General features: G+C 38.9%; 2 protein-coding genes across 2 annotated transcripts; both read left to right on the forward strand.

The window, feature by feature from the left end:
* Window positions 1–345: 345 nt before the first annotated feature.
* On the forward strand, window positions 346–1,440 carry LOC147517496 (zinc finger BED domain-containing protein RICESLEEPER 2-like). The gene has a single exon (XM_086593616.1). The coding sequence runs from the start codon at window positions 346–348 to the stop codon at window positions 1,438–1,440; it is 1,095 nt and encodes a 364-aa protein (XP_086449742.1).
* Window positions 1,441–1,680: 240 nt separating this feature from the next.
* Window positions 1,681–2,711, forward strand: LOC147517497 (zinc finger BED domain-containing protein RICESLEEPER 2-like). The gene is made up of 2 exons (XM_086593617.1): window positions 1,681–2,334; window positions 2,670–2,711. The coding sequence occupies exons 1-2, from the start codon at window positions 1,681–1,683 to the stop codon at window positions 2,709–2,711; spliced, it is 696 nt and encodes a 231-aa protein (XP_086449743.1).
* Window positions 2,712–19,878: the final 17,167 nt, after the last annotated feature.

A 19,878-nucleotide genomic window follows, 5' to 3' on the forward strand; every position in this document is an offset into this window, starting at 1 on the left:
AATGAAAGAAAATTGAAACAAAACCTGAAAAATAAGTAATGCCTCGGCTAATTTCGTTGAGAAATTGATCGATTGATTCTTTTAACATGGTCTGGTAGGTTTCACCGATTAGTATAGTTGGTTGTGGTTGTGTTGAGACTTGAGACTAATTCCATTTTTGAATGGGTGAGAGAAAGTGATTTTCGGACTGGCTTCTTAGCTTCTTTCAATTCATTCTCGGTTGAAATCTTGTAATTGTTTATTTTTTCTAGGGACGCATGAATTGATTGTTTATTTCTTGTGATTGATTATTCATTTTTTTACTTTCTTCTTAAAAACTGATTGGTTTGAAACTTTTGACTAGATATGTCTGATTTGCAACCTGAACTTGTTTCAAGTACGCCCTTGCAAATGCCAAGCACTTCTACTACTGAACATCAAAGTGGAGTAACACAGCAAGAAATTTCACACAAACAACACGAACAATTTGAGAATCCAAAGAAGAAGGTTAGGGCCAAGACATCCGTTGTTTGGAAGGAATTTATAGAAGTAATTGTCGAAGGCATAAAGAAGGCTGAATGTAAACATTGCAAGCTAAGGCTTTCTTATACTGATGGGGGGCCAACAAGTCATCTTAAAAGGCACATACCTATTTGTATACCTCGTATTGCTGCGATTTCTGGTCAAGGTAAAGGTCCCAAACAATCTCTTTTTTCATTTGATAGTAATGATGGCTTGACTACATATAAATTTGATCAACAAAAAGCAATAAATATTTTAGCAAAGGCCATCATTGCGCATGAGTATCCTTTTAAGATGGTAGAACATGAATTGTTTGTGCTGTTTTGTAAAGTTCTCAATCCTTGTTTTGATCCAATTAATCGCAAACCTATTAGAGATTACTGTTTGAAAGTCTATGAATGTGAGAAGTCGAAGTTGAGGTCAACATTGGGTAATATTGGGAAGATTGGTTTAACATCTGATTTGTGGACCTCTAACCAAACCGTTAGTTATATGTGCCTCACCGGTCACTTTGTGGACTCAGAGTGGAAGCTCCAAAAGCGTGTCTTGAGCTTTTGTTACTTTCCACCTCACACTGGAGTTAACATTGCTGATTGCATTTTTCAATGTCTTAGTGTGTGGGGGATCGAGGAAAAAGTGTCTTCCATTACACTTGATAATGCCTCTGCAAACGATGCAGTTGTTACTAGCCTCTTGACTAGTTTTGGAGAGAACCTTTATTTTGGTGGTAAAATATTCCATGTTAGGTGTTGTGCACATATTCTGAATCTTATGGTGCAAGATGGCTTGAAAGAGATCAAACGTGCTATGGAGAATGTTCATGAAAGTGTGAAGTATGTCACATTGACCCCTTCACGACTTCACAAGTTTAATGAGATTGTGAAACAATTGAAGTTGACAACCACCCAATCTTTGGTTCTGGATGTATCCACTAGGTAGAACTCAACATATGACATGTTGAGGTCTGCACTTCTCTTTAAAGAAGTATTTCCAAGGTACAAAGTTAGAGACTCTCAATATGAGTGATTACCATCTGAGGATGAATGGGCAAGAGCTTCGGAGGTATGCAAGTTTTTGAAGATCTTTAATGATGCAACAAAAGCATTTTCTGGTCAATTCTATCCAACTTCTAATCTGTTTTTTCCTGAAATTTGGAAGATAAAACATATCTTGTTGCAAATGTCTGTGGATACTAGAGAATGGATGGCTCGTATGGTAAAAGCCATGAAAGACAAATTTGATAAATATTGGGAAGAATGCAACCTTTTGATGGCAATAGGTGCTGCCCTAGACCCCCGAAACAAATTGAAATATATCGAGTATGCTTTTAACAAACTTTATCCCACCCAAACTGCTGAAGATAAACTTAAAGTTGTTTGTGATTCAATGATTGAGCTTTTTGAGGATTATGTATCCAAAGAAGCAGAGGGGGGTAATATTAACCAAGAGAGTGGAGCTAGAAGTAGCAGCTCAAGTGAGATAGCCGAGTCGAGGTGTGAATTTGAAATGTGGTCCACGAAAACAAATTGTGAATCAAATGCTAAGTCTGAGATAGAAGTGTATTTGGAAGAAGGCATCTATGTTGGCTGTGATGGTACTTTTGATGTTCTAAACTGGTGGAAAGCGAACACTTTGAAGTTTCGGATCCTTTCAAAAATGGCTCGGGACATTCTTTCGATCCCGGTGACTTCGATGGCTTCTGAGAGTGCCTTTAGTGCTGTTGGTAGAGTCATTGATGATCATCGAAGTTCATTGAGTGCGGAAACAATAGAAGCATTGGTTTGTACCGGAGATTGGTTGCGAACTGAATTTGGGATTGGCAAATCTGTGAATGTAAGTATATATATATTTTTTTATGTAAGTTCAATATTACTAAAACTTTAGTGCATTAAATACACTCATAGTGGTGCTAACTTTGCAGGGTTAGGCCACATAGCTTAATTTGCTCCACGCCTCCACTATTGTAAAGGTGTTTCTTCTAATCCTAATCACCATTTGCATTTTGTTTTGTAAAATAAATGTAAGTTGTCTTTTACTTTACTGGTTGTCTAATAATTATAATGCTTTATATAGTTAATGTTTTTGTATATTAATTGTAGCTAAACAAATTATTGAACATGACCTTGATTCTTTTTTGTGCAGACTGGTATTGATTATTTTTTGTGTAGACGGGCCTGGCCTTGATTCGTTTTTGTGCAGACTGGCCTTGATTCTTTTTTGTGTAGATTAGCCTAGCCATGATCCCTTTTTGTGCAGACTGGGCTTCATTCTTTTTTGTGTAGACTAAAGCTTCAAATGTGTGATGGTGGGAAAGCTTGTCCAAGTTACCAAGTAGATTGAACTAGGATCAAAGTGGTGCCCACCTTTTGTTCTTTTTTTTTCCTTAAAATCACAATTCCACAGACCAAATCTTGTACTTATGATCTTTTAAGACATCTAAAGATGTTTTTGATTTTTTGGTATGCAATGTTAGTATGTCAGTCAGTTTAGTTATGAATGTAAGTCAGTAATGGTAGTATGTCAGTCAGTTATGATTTATGAATGTAAGTCAGTAAGTGGTTCCCTGGCTGGGAGTCTTTTTATTTTGTACTTTATAATCAGATTTCAAGCCTAGAAAGCTTCAGACAATCACTTATACTTTATGAATGTGGGTTATTTAATTTTGTATTGCATATTCAGATTTCAAGCCTGACAAGCTCGTATAACAAACGAGTTGAGCTCGAGCCGAGCTTTCTATATATCATTTGAGCCGATCTCAAGCCTATTTTAAAGCTCGCCACTAAACTCGAGCCGAGCCTGAGCCTCTCTTTTTATTTTCGAGCCGAGCCTGAGCACACTAAAGCTCGGCTTGATTAGCTCGAATTCCACCCTTATCCCTGAACACCACACCTCCAGTTCACTTGCGTGAACTAGAAGCAGAGTGACCCACATTTTTAGATCGTTTTGTGGCCCTCGTTTCAGCAGAGACTGCCTTCCACTTACCCAGATTCCGTGAACGACGTGGCACGAATTCAATCTCCTCCATGACGAACGGAGAGGTCTCCCTCACCCCTCCCATTGGGGGGACCAAAGAGTCAAAGTCATCACCATCTGCCCTCGACATGCTACACTCTGTTGACAACACAAAGGTCAGCAAAAGAAGCGTACTAAGCTTACATATCACACCGAAAAGAAATGACAAGAAGTCAAAAACAAACCTGACACGCTAGAGAACTTGGGCAAGAGCTTCGACGAGAGCTTTGGCAAGAACTTTGGCAACTAGCTTGAGGAAAGTGACGAACCAGTACCCCTAAACCTCTCACAAAAAAAGTCTTTTCGGGTGAACCGTTTCACTTCCCAAGGCATTCCATAAATATAATGAAACCCTAAATGACGTGCCGCGTATACCGCCATATTTTCAAATTCCAAAAATAGGGAGGTTACCATTTCTGGCTCTCTCAAACGGTTCACATCCTCCCACGTTCCACCCACGTGCAACAATCCTCTCTCCGTAGAACATAACAACATGCAGCATGCTCTCTACGAGTAGGACACTCTCTCGAGTTAATAGGCTACATTGCCTGGACACTTCCTACTAATTGGAACATGCAACGCAATACAACGCAACAACATCAGGCAATATACATTCAAGGCATCAAGCAAAGAGCAATAAGAAAAAGCATGCATTTCATAAAGACAAAGAAACGAACTGCCTGAACAGGCTCAGGAAACCAGTTCATCTGCTAGCCGAATTGTTGTGACGTCCCAGAAAACCAACTCGACTAGCAAGCATTCGTCACACAACGAACTGCACAAAACAATCCGGGAAACTAGTTCATTCAATCTTGTTCAAAACACATCATAGAAGCGAACTGCCTAAGTTTCCCCAGGTAATCAATTCTAATGTATCAGGCCCACGGCCAATCAAAGAAACATAAACTCTTACAAAGAATGGATTAACTCATCAACTTGAAACCGATCCAATAAAGAGCTAGGGGCAACCTGGAGCGAGGTCAAGACAAGAGAGATTTCAGTGGTCATTCCCACCTCAGTCTCCTCAGGCAAATCATCAACAGGAGCAGTAGTAGCGGGTACCATAGCACGAACGATGCTAGCATCTACGGTTGGAGCGGCCTCCTTCTGGCCCGCAACCATACGAGCATACTCCTCCTTGAGCTGTTCATGCTCTACCCCCAGCTCCTCATGCATGTCCTCTAGCTCCTCTAATTTGGTGAACATACGCTCGTACGCCTCCTTAGCCTATACTACCACACTCTTACACTTGTTAGTGAAGTCATTGGTCGTGGTCAACTTCCCTTCCAGATCGCTCGCCCAGTTATCTGCGATCGTGCAATGCAAGGAAAGGGAAACGACTTGGCCCCTTAGGTCATTCAACTCTTGTTGTTCAGCCTGTTGCACCACATGAATACTGGCAAGCTCGTCCCTCAGCTTCTCCAACTCGCCTTTCTCCATCTCCGCAAACTGAACAACAGTCTTCATCTTCTGGTACCCAGCTATAATCTACAGCCAAGTGAACACGGTTAGAAACACAAATAAAGCTCGTACAAACAAAGCCTCATCTTCAGGTCGCGGTAAAGCACTTACCAAGCAGTGAACCCGGTCCAACGATCGCAGGTTCTCAGCCAAATCCTTCAAATCTAGATCCTTTCAATCACCATCCAGCATAATCCCTTCTAGCAAGCATGACGCTACAGGTGCGGACTTATAACTGCAGTCCGACCTCGATCTTCACGGTCACCTCCCGGCCAGTTCACTTGTTGACATAAATGAGGTTACGCTCTAGGTCATCCCCACCATAACTAAGATGACCCTTCCCGACTTTCACACTAGGAGCTTTCTCCTTCACCTTCTCAGTAACAGTACCAGCATCCCCAAGACCCAGAACGCTAAAGTCCACCGAGGACTTAGATCGGGAAGAACGAGCTGTCTTCCCCCCAGTTCGTTCCCCACTAGCTGCACCAGAACTGCTACCAAGGATGACCTCAACCATTCTAGCGACCTTCACAGCCTTTGAAATAGGCTCATCAGCCTTCCTCTTCAGGGAACTCTTTCGCTCACAAGGAACGAATGAGATGTCCTCCACATCAACGGGGAAGCTCTCCTGACCTCTCCCCCTTCCACCAGTAGTAGACCTATCCATTTCAGGTCACTTCCCAGTACCACCAGCTCCTTCACTAGGTCACACTGACCCACCACCATTTTTCCTCCTCTGCTCCCTACTCACTATCCCGCTGTCTTCCCGCTCCATGCTCGAACTACTAGATGACTGGGTAATGCCTTGACCTCTGGACCTCTTCTTCTGCTGCCTCCTCTTTGCCCTGATCCCGCATCCTCCTCTTTCCACAAAATAGCTGTCCACTTCAGGCAACTTCTCTCGCTTCTCAGCATGAGTCAGGCAAGCAAACTTCTCTATCACACTGCACCCTTTCTTTCTGGCAATAGCGACCTCTACACATAAGAAAGGCAAAGGTTAGTTCGTTATAACACAAATTCATCAACATACAAAACAAAGGCGTGGTTAAACCATACAACCTAGCACGTACCGGTGAAATTGCAAATCCTAGTGTGTATACCAACCCCACTAGCACACTAGCACAAAAATTTCCAATTAATAACAATGGCCTTCTCTCCCAAGGCTCGTTGCTTACACCATCCAGAACGCTTGACTTCCCAGTCAAAGTCTATAAGCTAAAATTGTTAGCTCTAGATCTTTTCACCGCAAAGTGCTCAACAATATCTGTAACACCAATGCGGTACTCACCACTCTCATTCAACAAGTCAAAAACCCTAAGCAAGGGCCAGGTATTACTAACGAACTGGCAGGGTGCTTTTTCACAAAAAATCACAGGTAAGCTTTGAGAACGGTATCCTCATTTTAGCTCTCAACTACCCCTCACAGAGAACAACCCCAAAAACCTAGCGGTGAGAACGCACTGCTAAAAACATCAGCGTCCTCACCCAGCTCGTGAATCTTTAGATTGTTATAATGGATACCATAAGCACGCCTCAAATCACCAAAACTTTTCAGGGCTCGTTTATCTACTACCCTAGGAGGCAAACCACTAGAGGATGAGGTACCAGAACTGCTCGCCACCACGACCGTAGATTCAAAACCAACATCCTCTATCTCCTCAATCAAATCAACCTCCCTAACCTCCTCAGATCAGGTATCATCAAAATCAGACATTGTTCTTCCTCTTTTTCAAGCCCACAACAACTACTCAACCAAGAATAAAACCAGGAACCGAGCAAAGGGAAAGCGAACAGAAAAAAGTACAAGGAATAAAAATGGCAGAAACTAACCTTAGTTCTCGTTCTTAAGTGAAGCAAATGAAAAGTCCCACAACTCTCCAGGCGTACATCACAAGCCACCCACTAGTTTGTTTTTCGAAAATAAAACACAATCATTTCATCTAACCCTAGCGTGCCACGTATTCACGCAAAATGAGGCACCTCAGCCGTGACCTTTCAAATCAAACATACCATGTGCCATCCACGTGCAAGCTTAAATCTCTTAGCAGATCGCTCACATGAACAGAACGACCTACTGAGATAGGGCTGTGTGAGGGAGTAATATTCACATCCAATGAATATCAAGCACGTGTCCAGCACAGACATGAAGGCATATCGACCCTCGATCCTCGTCCTCTCAGCTCACTTAATAGCGACTCAACAATGGCAATCTATCTGACTAATCAGTAGTCAACCGACCTGAAGTCTTCGTCAAATGAGCTCGCTTCCTAGTGACTCGCTACACACGAACGACCTCACCCTAACAACGATCTCCCAGATTCTCGCTCGTACCAATGGACAACAACATAAGTCTTAAATACCGTCATCAAGACCAAAGCTTCAGGCACGCTTCACCATAAATGTTCTTAACTCGTCATCATGGCCTGAAGACCTAGATCTGACCGGATGCGAGAGAGCCGGAGGCACGAACCCCTTGCCTATATAAAGAGGATGAGGAACTACGTCTGACCTGATTTAAGTCTCTCTCCCCCCCAGCAGAGAGAACTTGATACGTAGGCAGTTCATCTACACGAACTAGGTCAATCCCAATCATCCATTCTATCTCCTCTGAATTACCAACACTTGCAAGGTTAGACAAAATATAACCTTTACAAGTAGGACAAGCAATAAGAATCTGATTTTCTCTATCAGTTATACAAAGTTTAAATAGATTAAGAATGTCCTCATTATCTATAGGATTTCCATATTCAAAAATATTATCAAAATACTCATTAATAGTACTTCATACATACCCCTACTCTCCCTTCTTGCCAAACCCCATTATCATCCTTAACCGTATCTATATTATTCTTTCTTATATATATTGTAGATAAATGGAAAAACTTAGTATTTCTACCCTTCCCTGATCCAATATTGACTAGATTTTTGTTTCCAAAAAGTTTCTTCTTTATCATCCCAATCAAACAGCTGACTTTTTAAAACCTTTGCTTTTTCATGATTAGAAGGATTAAAAGGCTTTTGTAAAACTCTGTCCAAATCTTTTTGAGTCTTTTTTATATTATAGAAAATATTCCCAAAAACTTTATTATTCCATTTTTTAACACTCTCAGCAGTATTTCTTAACTTATATATCACTCGCTAGTCAGGTAAATCATGAGTTACAGAGTTCCAAGCTTTATCTATAGTAGGAATACAAGATTTATCATGCAACCACATATTGTAAAACCTAAAAGGTCTGTCAGCTTTTTCCTCACAAGCTTTTAGAGTAATCTTCAGAGATAAATGATCAAAAGTAGCATTAGCAATATTATTAACCAGCATATTAGGGAACATATTAATCCAATCAGATGTAGCCAGAGCACGATCCAGACATTCTAAAATATTATCTGCTATCCTTCTATTATTATTCCAGGTAAACTTAGGACCTTTATACCCAAGGTCCACCAACCCAAGATCATTGATAACCAAATTGAAATCTATCATGCATTTTGTAAAAATAGATCTACCACCTATTTTTTCATCAAGGGACTTAATAGCATTAAAGTCTCCAAAGACCAGCCAAGGACCAGGAATGTAAGGCGCCACTTCCCTTAATTCTGTCCAAAACCAGTGCCTAAGACTAGCATTAGGTGTTGCTCCCTGAGAGTGCAGCTAGATTGATCAAGGATATAGATATCTTGGAAATCAAGGAAGCACTCTTCTCTATGGATGATAACAAAACGCCTGGGCCTGATGGTTTTAATTCTTTCTTCTTTAAGAAAGCCTGGGATATTGTTGATGAAGACTTCTCTATTGCAATCCAACATATGTTCAATCAAAAGTTCATATCAAGAGGTATAAACTCCACTCTCCTTTGCTTGATTCCAAAAAATCTTGCACCTTCAAAGGTTGATGAATTCAGTCCCATTGCTTGTTGTAACACTATTTACAAATGTGTGCCAAGCTTCTAACAAGTAGGATGAATGAATATATACCACTCTTAATCTCTTCGGCTCAGTCTGCCTTTGTAATAGGTAGGAACATCCAAGATAACATTATACTTGCGCATGAGCTTATTCGAGGTTACACCAGGAAATATGACACCAGGAATTGTGCAATCAAGATAGACATAAAGAAGGCTTTTGATTCAGTCAATTGGGAAGCTATGGGTATGATTTTACAAAGATTTGGTTTCCCTCCTCTCTTTATAGAATGGCTATTGATGTGCTTCACCACCCCTTCTTATTCCATTATCATCAATGGAACATATGAAGGATTCTTTGAAAGTGAACAAGGACTTCGGCAGGGCGACCCTATTTCACCGTATCTATTTGTCCTGGTGATGGAGGTGCTCTCTGGCCTTCTAAATCAAGCTCTCTATGCTGGACATATTCATCCGCATTCTAAATGCTGGAGGTTGAGTATCTCTCACTTATTTTTTGCGGATGATGCTATTCTTTTTTGCAAAGGAGATATGGCTTCTATTCTTGCAATAAAGGAAATTCTTCTACAGTTTTCGCTCTTCACAGGTTTGAATATCAATTCAGCAAAATCATCTCTGTTGGTTGGTTGTATGTCTCGTGAAGCAGGATTGGACTTGGCTAATTCTTTAGGTATACCCCTTATATCTCCGCCTCTTATATATCTTGGTCTACCTCTTACTTCTTCAAGGCTAGGTATACGAGATTGTCTACCTATGGTAGAGAGATTGACTTCACTAATCTCAAATTGGAAGAATATATCCTTGTCAAGGGGCGGTAGACTTAAACTTATCCAGTCAGTTCTCTCATTCTTTCAAGTCTACTGGTAAAAAACCTTTGTTTTACCAAAGAAAGTCCTGGACAATGTATCTAAGATTTGCAATCATTTTTTATGGTCTGGTCCCAATATGACAAGGAAGATGCATCATGCCAGTCATGAAGTATTGTGGTATGCTAAAGAGCAAGGTGGACTGGGTATGATAGATGCTAGAACTTGGAACAAGGCGGCTTACTGCGGCCTGATTTTCAAATTAGCTGAGAAGGATGGATCACTGTGGTCAAACTGGACATGGAGCCAACAGATAAAGCAGTCCTTCTTTTGGACTATGAAAACACCGGCAAACTGCTCTTAGGTATGGAGGGGGATACTGAAGCATCAGAACATTGATCGGAAATATGTCCGATATGTTATAGCTGACGGGACTAACACCCTCTTCTGGCACGACCCATGGTGTTCAAGTCAGCCACTTTGGGAATCAACAGTTGTGAGACACTCATTTGCGCTACCAAATGATGCAAAGGTGAGTGATATTTTGAATCAAGGTAACTGGTCCTCTCTGGTGACACCTATTTCGGACAGTTCCTTGAAAAACCTCATCTTGGGTACTGAAGTGAATTGTTATCTAGACAAAGATGAGGTTATTGTAGGAACCGTTATTTCAGAATGCAAAATTTCTACAAACCGCAAAAACCCACGCGCAGCGGAATTAATGGGTTCTCACGATTTTTTTATAGAAAACATACCTTTTAGATCCGGTTTAGATAACTCTAAGAATCCAAGCTTTATGAATCTGAATCAACAATCAACCTCTTGATCTTCTGTTGTATTCCTTTAGAATAGATTGGACGTTGTGTGGGCAACGATCTACCAATCCCCTTCTTTCTCACAAAGCTAGATCCAATTTTGGATCTATCTTTCCTTGCCTCTTTTTCTAATCTACATGAATAGTATTTCGGCCAAGAGAGTGAAGGATTCTATATATAGGCTACAACAGGGACCATGAGGAGAAATTAGGGTTGGGCCTCCTGACGGGATTGGGCTTCCCATGTTCACCCAGAACACATGGCCCAAGTCCATCAACAAATGACTTATTCCACTAAAGGCCATTGTTGCACTACCGCCCTAATCCCAAATTACGTGTCAGCATTTATGTGCTTCATATTATATGCTCGTTGATCTCCCCGTGTTTAAGATATCGAATGTACGTTGATTAAGTCAAGTTACTGACAACTACATTAATCAACTTCTTATGTCCTTGAGTAGTACCACTCAACCTCATTGTCATGTCAGAATAAATCCACCTGCAGGGTTTACATGACAATCTTTTTGAGCTTCTCAAAAGGACATCATCAACCCGACTTCCTACGGGTCACGGATTCCTTCTATAATCAATAGTACACCTTACATACAATGTCATTACCCAATCCATCGAGTTTGTTGATTCACAAATGAATCTCACTCATTGTTGATTTAAAGCAATGTACAGTGCACATAAGTGCCATTATTATATCCGGATTAAGAGGACAAGCATCCATAATAACAGAGGCGTTTGTTATCTTATATAGTCAGTATAAAGAGAAACAACCTCACTTGGTCCTGTTCAATACACACAAAGTATACTAGTGTAATCCTATAGTCAAGATAGACTAATACCAGATTATACTACAACCGTACCAATGGTTTGTCCAAATCTATCTAGGTTGCGAACGATTGCTTATACTTTATAAGGTACTGATGATATGATATTTTGTGTGTTCACACCATATCATCTACAACATAAAGTATTAGATACATGCATATAACTAATAACATATATAATATGCATAATATTTGCCCATATGATTCTCATTCAAAATATAAAGAATTAGAGTTATTACAAAAGTAATGCTTTTAGTATATAACCCTATTAGTTATTTGGTCACCGAGTAGCTCAGGTGAATTCTCAGTAAAATCAGCGTATGCAGTTCTGCGAAAAGAGACACCAAAGGTAAAATGGTACAGAGTGGTCTGGGGAAAACTCTCTATCCCAAAATTCTCGTTTACATTGTGGCAATTGCTCCCAAATTGTCTTCCCACCCAAGATCATTTGATACAGAAGAAGACCTTGCAATTCTCTGAATGCAGTCTCTGCGGTATATCTTCTGAGCACTCAAAGCATTTATTCTTCGATTGTCACTACTCTAAACAGGTCTGGGCCTCTGTGAAAAACAATCTTGGACTAGGGTAGTTGATAAAAGATTCTACTTTGGAATGGTATAATATTTTCAGGTTATGTCGACAAAACACCACCTATGTCGATATCTTTAAAGCTTTTGTTGGAGCCACTGTTCATGAACTCTGGTGCGAAAGGAACAGACGGAAGAAGAAGAACATCTTGTTGACGACCCAACAGCTAAGCTCAAGGATTATGGCCATAATGAAGCTTTACATTCAAAAAAATATGTCAGATGTCAAAAACTATTACTCCCTTCGAGCTCTTTCTACTAGGCTGGGTTTGCAAATGAACTTCAAACCTCAGGAAGTTCTTTGGTGTAGGTGGAAGTCAGTGGAATAGGAAGCTTTCATGCTCAATACTGATAGATCGGTCCAGCAAAATGGAAGTGGGTATGGAGGGACTAAACGAGACGACTTGGGGTATGTTGTTCGTGCTTATGTAGGTTGCTTGTCAAAAAACTCTGTCATATATCAGGAAATTCAAGCCATTACAGTTGGGCTTAAGCAGGCCCAAGATTTGGGTATCGAAAATCTGGAAGTCAATTCTGACTCTCTGGGAGCCATAAACATTTTAAATGGTAGTGAGCGCTGCCCATGGTATTGTTCTAATATGGCTGCCTATATTAGAAGTATTACTCGCTCATTTGTTAAATGCTCTTTTAGTCGTATCTTTCGAGAAGGAAATCGGGCAGCCAACTACCTTTCAAAAATGTATAGATCGCCAGAAGAAGGTGTTGTTTTATTTTCGCTTCCTCTAGATGAAAAGTTACATCATATAATAGAGGAAGGTAGAATAGGCACTATGTATCCCCGTTTTTCTTCTAATACAGGTTGAGGTCAGCCATAACCTCTAGATTATTAAAAAAAAAAAGACTAACATTAGGCTCACTATACACAAAGGAAAAGAACCAAGGTTCATTACTATAATAATTGCTTAATTTACCTAAGATATGGTTGGTTGTTGCTCCCACCACTTCTAGATCCACACCATCCTTCCACAAAATAGCAAGACCTCCCCGACTCCTAGCAGCAGGAACATAGAAGACATGATCATACTTAATAACCTTTCCTAACATACTTACCCTACTATCACTAACTTTAGTTTCAGATAAACATAAAATGTCCGGTTGGTGCTGATGTACTAGATCCTTTAGATTTTGAACTGCTGTGGAGGAACCCATTCCCCGTCAATTCCTGGCATGTATCATTGCTTCTGAGATAGTTGTTGAGGTACAGCCACTGCGAAACCTTGGGAAGGACCACACAGACCCTCACTGCTTGACGTACCCTCAGACACTTCCTTACCATTTTCATTACCTGTTTCCACCTTTCGCTTGCTTTGTACATCTTAAATCTTAAATTTCTTAAAGTCCATATAATTCCACAATCTTAAATTTCAATATATGGATGGTAGTCTTGGTTCATACATATTCTTTTGACACAAAATACAGTTTTTTAAACTTACGTCCCCACCAACTTGTCCAATTAGACTTTCGTCCCCAGTTCTTCACTTATTTTAGACTTACGTCCCCAAGTTCACAGCTGACTTAACTCTTTCCGTCTGGTGCATGTGTAAAGACACATTTACCCTTGAGCAGGCAAAATGACCAAAATGCCCATTGACTCTATCAAGACCAAAAGCTTGCAAATTGACATGTGGCATCATCTCTCTCTCTCTCTCTCTCTCATTTAATCCAACGAACCCAAATATTTTCCCTAAATGACACCCAATACCCTTGCTAACTTGAATTGACCAAACTACCCTTAAACAAGTTTAGCCCATGTCCCATGTGTCAATATCCTGTGCAATCAAATCAATGGTTCATAACGGTTCATGCAGAACACGTCTCATCAGCTCTGTAAGAGCACATTCTCTTAGCTAAAAGATCACTCAAATTTGCTATCTTCTTCAGTGTCAACTCAAACATGATGAAAATGGTTCCATCTTCACAAATCCAACTTATTTTGGTTTAGTAGACAAACACTACACTATCTAACAAAAGAAAAACGCAAAGAAGATACCTTTAAGCTCAAGTAGATAGCTTGGTGGTAGTTACTTACTCGTGATCCAAATTTGAGCTCAAGGTAAGTTACTTAAATTTCAAACCTTTAATATTTTAACATGTTTTTAGGTAGCTTCAAGTATGTTAAGTAGGAAATGTAAAACATTTATGAGAATGTGTAACTTTAATAACGTGTAACATTTCTAAATATTGCATCTTGGGGAGGGAGAACTAACATCCATACTTGTGATTCTTACTTATATTCCATGAGCAACTTTTGCATTTTGTTTGTTTTGTTCTAAATTAACTGTAATTAATTGATCTGTATCAAACACAGATGGAAAGGGATTGTTTGGCTAAGAAAAACTTAATGCTCCATTATCGTGGGGCATTTCAAGAGGCACCTGACGGTTCACTATATGTCCATGATAATTATAGAGGTGGTGTTATGGAGAAGATGAGGAATGTGGATGGGGATAGGATAAATTATATGGACATAGTAGATGATTTTAAGGAAAACTATTTGTTTGATATTAGTGTAGTGTTTGAAGTATTGTACCTTTGTAATAGTGAGAAGGTATATGTTAAGAATGATAATGATTTGATGCAAATGTGGGCTAACATGGAGGAAGATATAAGTGGGTGGAGTCATGTATGTCTTGAATTTAAAGGGGAACTTATTGAGTTGGTGGAAACTATGATTGTACCAACTCCACAAGTTTCAACTCCAAAGCTTAGGAAGAATGTGAAGAAGAAGAGTAAAATGAGAAGAAGTATGAAGAAGAAGAATTCAATCATCAAAGATATTGATGATTTTTATATAAATAAGTGTCTTGGTACATTAGATGATTATGAGGAGAGGAAAACTGGAATGATGATTTACCACCAATAGCACCTAATAGTTCAGCTCCAGCTGATATTTCAAATCCACCACCAATAACACCTATCATTTCAGCAACATGTCCTGATCTTGAGACTTTATCTCTAGCACCACCTATAGCCAATGCATCTCCTCCACACATTTCAAAGTCCACATCACCAAACAACTCAGCTCCACCAACACGTATAGTTTTCACCTCCACCATAACCACCAGCACCCAAGACCCATAGATGATATTGAGGATAATGAGGGGTATAGGAGTACACATTCTTCTGAGGATGAGGAGGACCATATAATTGTAAAAAGAGTGGACTTTGTTGACTTCATTGCAATCACTGATAATATGGAAGATGGAGATGAGGGAAGTGAACAGTCTGTAAACAAACCAACAGTTTGGGAAGTAGGAATGAAGTGGGCAAACATTGATGTTTTAAGACAAGATATAATTGATTTTTGTGTAGCAAATAGGTTTTCTGGTGACTTAGTCAAGAATGACCTATTAAGAATTAGATTAAAATGTTTGGGGGAAAACAAAAAGAATATACAATGTCCATGGGTATTATTTCAGGAGACAAGATGATGGATTCACAATGAAACTGAATACACTGAAGGCAGTACATACTTGTAAGGCTAATTATGATATGTTTAACAAAATAGCCAATGCAAATTGGGTTGTTAGAAAAATTGAAGATCAAATGAAGGTCAGTTCATTATAAGTGTTTGGAGTTCACTATAAGAGTTTAAATAATACTAATTCATGTAGTAACTTTTATATTGTTTTGTCCAAGGCTCATTTCAAAATCATGACTCTTGTTTTTATAAAGGGAGAAGTCATGAGGGTTTTTTTTATGTCAATATAAGTTATTGGACAGTTTGGAATGCAAGATTCAAGTGTCTACAACAAATTTATGGTAATTATGGGGAAAGCTACAACATGATCCCAATGCTATGTAACATGGTATACACTTTTGAATTGTTTTTATAATTTACATATCTTTTTGTGTGATTTCAACTATCAAATTGATTGCATGTTTGATGGTTGTTTGTAGATTCATGAGAGTAATGGTCTTTCTACCATTGCAAAATTCTTAAAAGATGCTAACAAACTTCAGTTTGAAGGAGTCTGTATTGCATTTGATGCTTGTATTCAGGGTTTTATAGTTGGTTATAGGCCATTAGTAGGATTGGATGGTTGTTTCCTTAGAGGGAAATATGGAAGGTAGGTGCTTAGCATGGTAGCTTTAGATGGAAATAATGGTCTATTTCCATTAGCTATATACATTTGTAGATCTGAGTGTAAGCAATCATGGAGTGAATTTTTTAGTATCATGGCTGAGAAACTAGAACTGCAACCTTGGCCTGTTACCTTTATTTCTGACAAGCAAAAGGGTTTGATTCAAGTTGTTAAGGATCTATTCCCTAGAGCACAACATAGGTTTTGTCTCAAGCATATGTATAAAAACTTCAAAAAGCTTTTCAAGGGTGACTATATGGAACAACTTGCCTAGGATGCATCAAAGGCATATAAAATAGCTAGAAGACTTTGAAAGGTGGATGGAAGTGATAAAGAAAGAAAACATTGATGCATGGAAGTGGTTGCAAAAAGAGGGATATGAAATATGGGTTAGATCTCACTTTTCTGAGGAACTTAAAGCTGAACAGGTATGCAACAATTTCTCAGCGTCTTTCAATAGTTGGATCTTAGAACTCAGAGACCTTCCAATTGTCAGTTTACTAGACCAATATCACCTTCTGTTAAGGAGTTAGAGGTACAAGATGAAATGGGCTTGTAAATGATGGGATCGAAATGGATTGGTCCCTAGAGTGAATAGGCTCAGAGACCTTCTAATTGTCAGTTTACTAGACCAATATCACCTTCTGTTAATGAGTTTGAGGTACAAAATGAAACAAGTTTGTAAAGGATGGGATCAAAATGGATTGGTCCCTAGAGTGAATAAGCTCAGAGACCTTCCAATTGTTAGTTTATTAGACCAATATCACCTGCTGTTAATGAGTTTGAGGTACAAGATGAAACAGGCTTGTAAAGGATGGGATCAAAATGAATTGGTCCCTAGAGTGAATAAGCACATAGCCAAGATGATAGAAATATGTCCATCCTATATAGTTGAAGGTTCAAATGATGATCTTTTAGTTGTGAAGAATTACCACAGTGATAGGTGGAGGGTCAATATTGTGGACCACACTTGTGAATATAGGGTATGACGGATGACTGGAATTGTATGTGTTCATGCTGTGAGAGTGTTTTTACTAAGGCGAGTTGAGTGGATTGAGTATTGCAGCTCTTACTTCTGGGTCTTAGAGTATAACCTAGCTTACATGAGTAATGTGAAGCCCATGAAAGATGTCAAAGACTGGCCTAAACCTGTAAGTGTTTATATATTTGCTTGGTTTAATATGCTTATGTTATTTACACTAAATTGTAGTAATTAACTAATCTTCTATTAATCTTATATTTTCTTAGGATCCAACCAAACTTGTCAAACCACCTTCTTTTGTGAGGGGTATTGGAAGGCCCAAAAAGCAGAGAATGGTCATGTGCAAAAAAAGAGGAAAATGACTTGTAGCAAATGTAAAGGAGAAAGGCATAATACAAGGTCATGTAAGGGTCTTTCTACATCAAAAATAGCAATCAATGCAAAGAATAAAGCACCAAGATTGAAACCTAACCCTTGGATAAGGTCTAGAACTGTGACAGGAGAGCCTACTTGCATGGACAGGGCAAAGTAATATAAGTTAAGTTTATTAATATATGTTTATAATAGTTGGTTTATACTTTGTTCAGCTACTTTGTTTATACTAAAATATTTTTACTACTTAGTTTATACTTTGTAAACCTTGGTAGAAAGATTGTAAGGAAGACACAGTGTGGCATTACGAAGGCAAAAAAAAAAGTGGTTTGCGAAGTGGAAGTGATGCTCCTCCAAGTGAGTCCATAGCAGAACCACCAAGCAATGCTCCTCCAAGTGAGTCCATCCATAGCAGAACCACCAAGTAATGCTCTTCCAAGTGAGTCCATCCATAGCATAACCACCAAGCAATGCACCAGTAAAAGTGGCACCAGTAAGACATGAACACCCTAAAAAAAGCCAAAACTATGGACCTATATTATTCAAAGCACTAGAGCACATACATACTATGGGTGACTTGATTATAAAGCAAGGAGAGGGGAAAAAGAATAGTGCAAGTGTGCTACTTGCTACAAGACAAGTTATGAAAGGAGCAGGAGCAACTTTTGCAAGTGTTACAGCTCTTTTCAAAACACCAGCAGTTGTGAAGGCAACAACAAGAAATAAAGCAAGTGTTACAGCTCCTGTCTGTCAAAGCACCAGTAGTTGTAAAGGCAGTACAAGCTAGACTTGGATGAATGGTCCAATTTACTTTTGATATTCATGTATAACTAGTTTTGGAAAGATTTCTTTTGGAATATATGTGTACACTATTTCTTTTGCAATTTTTAGAATGTTCTATTTCTTTTGTAGTATTTAATAATTATATAGTGTATTTTCTATTTAAATTGTATTAAATATTATGTTAAAATTTAGATTAAGAAAATGTTTACAGTTTTGGTGATTCAAGTGTGAGATATTTACTTGCAGTTTTTAGACTATGCATAAGGTGGTAGAAAATCAGAAAATGTTTGCAGTTTTGGTGATTCAAGTGTGAGATATTTACTTGTAGTTTTTAGACTATGCATAGGGTAACAAATTCATTTTACTAGGCTAACTTGTATTGGTAGATTCATTTCAGTCAATGCCTTGTGATTCATCAAAACACCCTATTCACTTTCTATAAAATCAGACTACAACCCCAACACATCTCACATAAATCTTTTCTCATATCTTTACTCTATTCTCATCTCAAGTTGCAACATTTGGAAGTCATGGCTGCAGGAATAATAGCAAGAATTCAGCTTGATAAAAAGAAAATTGTTGACTTTTTTGAGAAAATCAAAGCATTGTTGAAAGAAAAGAAAGATAAGTGGGTGTTTTTAGAGTTGATGGAAAATGAGGGCCAAATGAGTTTGAAGGTCTGCAAGGAATGCAACAATATGTGTTATTTAGAGTTGATTGATACCATAGGGCTATGTCAAGTAGAAGAAGTAGCATATCCTCCACCAGGTTTTACTCCTAAGCCAGGCTTTGCTCCTTCACCACCAGCAAAGGGATTCGGTTTGAAATTTGCTCCAAAAGCTAAACCAAAACCAACAGCAGTCCCTCCACCAACACCACAACCAACAGCAGTCCCTCCACTACCACCACCACAACCATAACAAGTCCCTCCACCACCACCACATCCAGAACAAGTCCCTCCACCACCACCACAACCAGGATCAGTCCCTCCTTCACTCAGGCGATCAGGAATATTACACAATCTACTTCCAGGACAATCACAATTTGGTTAATCACAATCACCAGTACGTGAAGCTAAAGAAATTATATTGACATTAGTAGCAGCTGGAGTGTGCATGAGCAACAAGAAGAATAAGAATAAAATGACCTAATGTGTAATGTGTTATGGTCTAGTGCTCTGTTTTGTGTCCAAGTTTTATGTTTGTGTTAGTTTGAAGTAGTTTGAATGTTTGTGTTAGTTTGAACTAGTTTAAATGTTAGAGTCTCTGTTCTATGTTGCTTCAATGATTCAAGTGTTCTTTATTTAGAGTGTTTTGAACAACAACAACAACAGTACTGCAACAACAACCTCAACTTCAACTTCAAACTTCAAACTTCAAACTTCAAACATGAAATTTACAGTGAAAATTATAGAATGTACATGACTACAAACATGAAAATTAAACTATAGTACTGATTAAACTAAACCAAATACAAACATTTCAAACCGCCCCTTTCCCTTTCACAGTCACTTGTGCTTCAAATCCTTCACATAAATTATCCACTTCAATTTGAACATAAACTTTGGACTTCCCATTAGAACTCCCTACAGACGAGCTCCCCCTAACTTGAGAATACAACTGACTAGGCTTCTACTCGGGCATTGATTCCTTCAGAGCATCCTTCATCCATTGGAAACTCCAACATTTTGGGCAAC

Source organism: Coptis chinensis, chromosome 2 (assembly GCF_015680905.1).
Source record: "Coptis chinensis isolate HL-2020 chromosome 2, ASM1568090v1, whole genome shotgun sequence".
Classification (NCBI taxonomy): domain Eukaryota; kingdom Viridiplantae; phylum Streptophyta; class Magnoliopsida; order Ranunculales; family Ranunculaceae; genus Coptis; species Coptis chinensis.

Excerpts from the sequence above, each read along its gene's own strand:
- LOC147517496 (XM_086593616.1), top strand. The coding sequence starts at position 346 with ATGTCTGATTTGCAACCTGAACTTGTTTCAAGTACGCCCTTGCAAATG.
- LOC147517497 (XM_086593617.1), top strand. The coding sequence starts at position 1,681 with ATGTCTGTGGATACTAGAGAATGGATGGCTCGTATGGTAAAAGCCATG. Across the intron at positions 2,335-2,669 it reads GGATTGGCAAATCTGTGAAT|ACGGGCCTGGCCTTGATTCG; the intron begins GTAAGTATATAT and ends TTTTTTGTGTAG.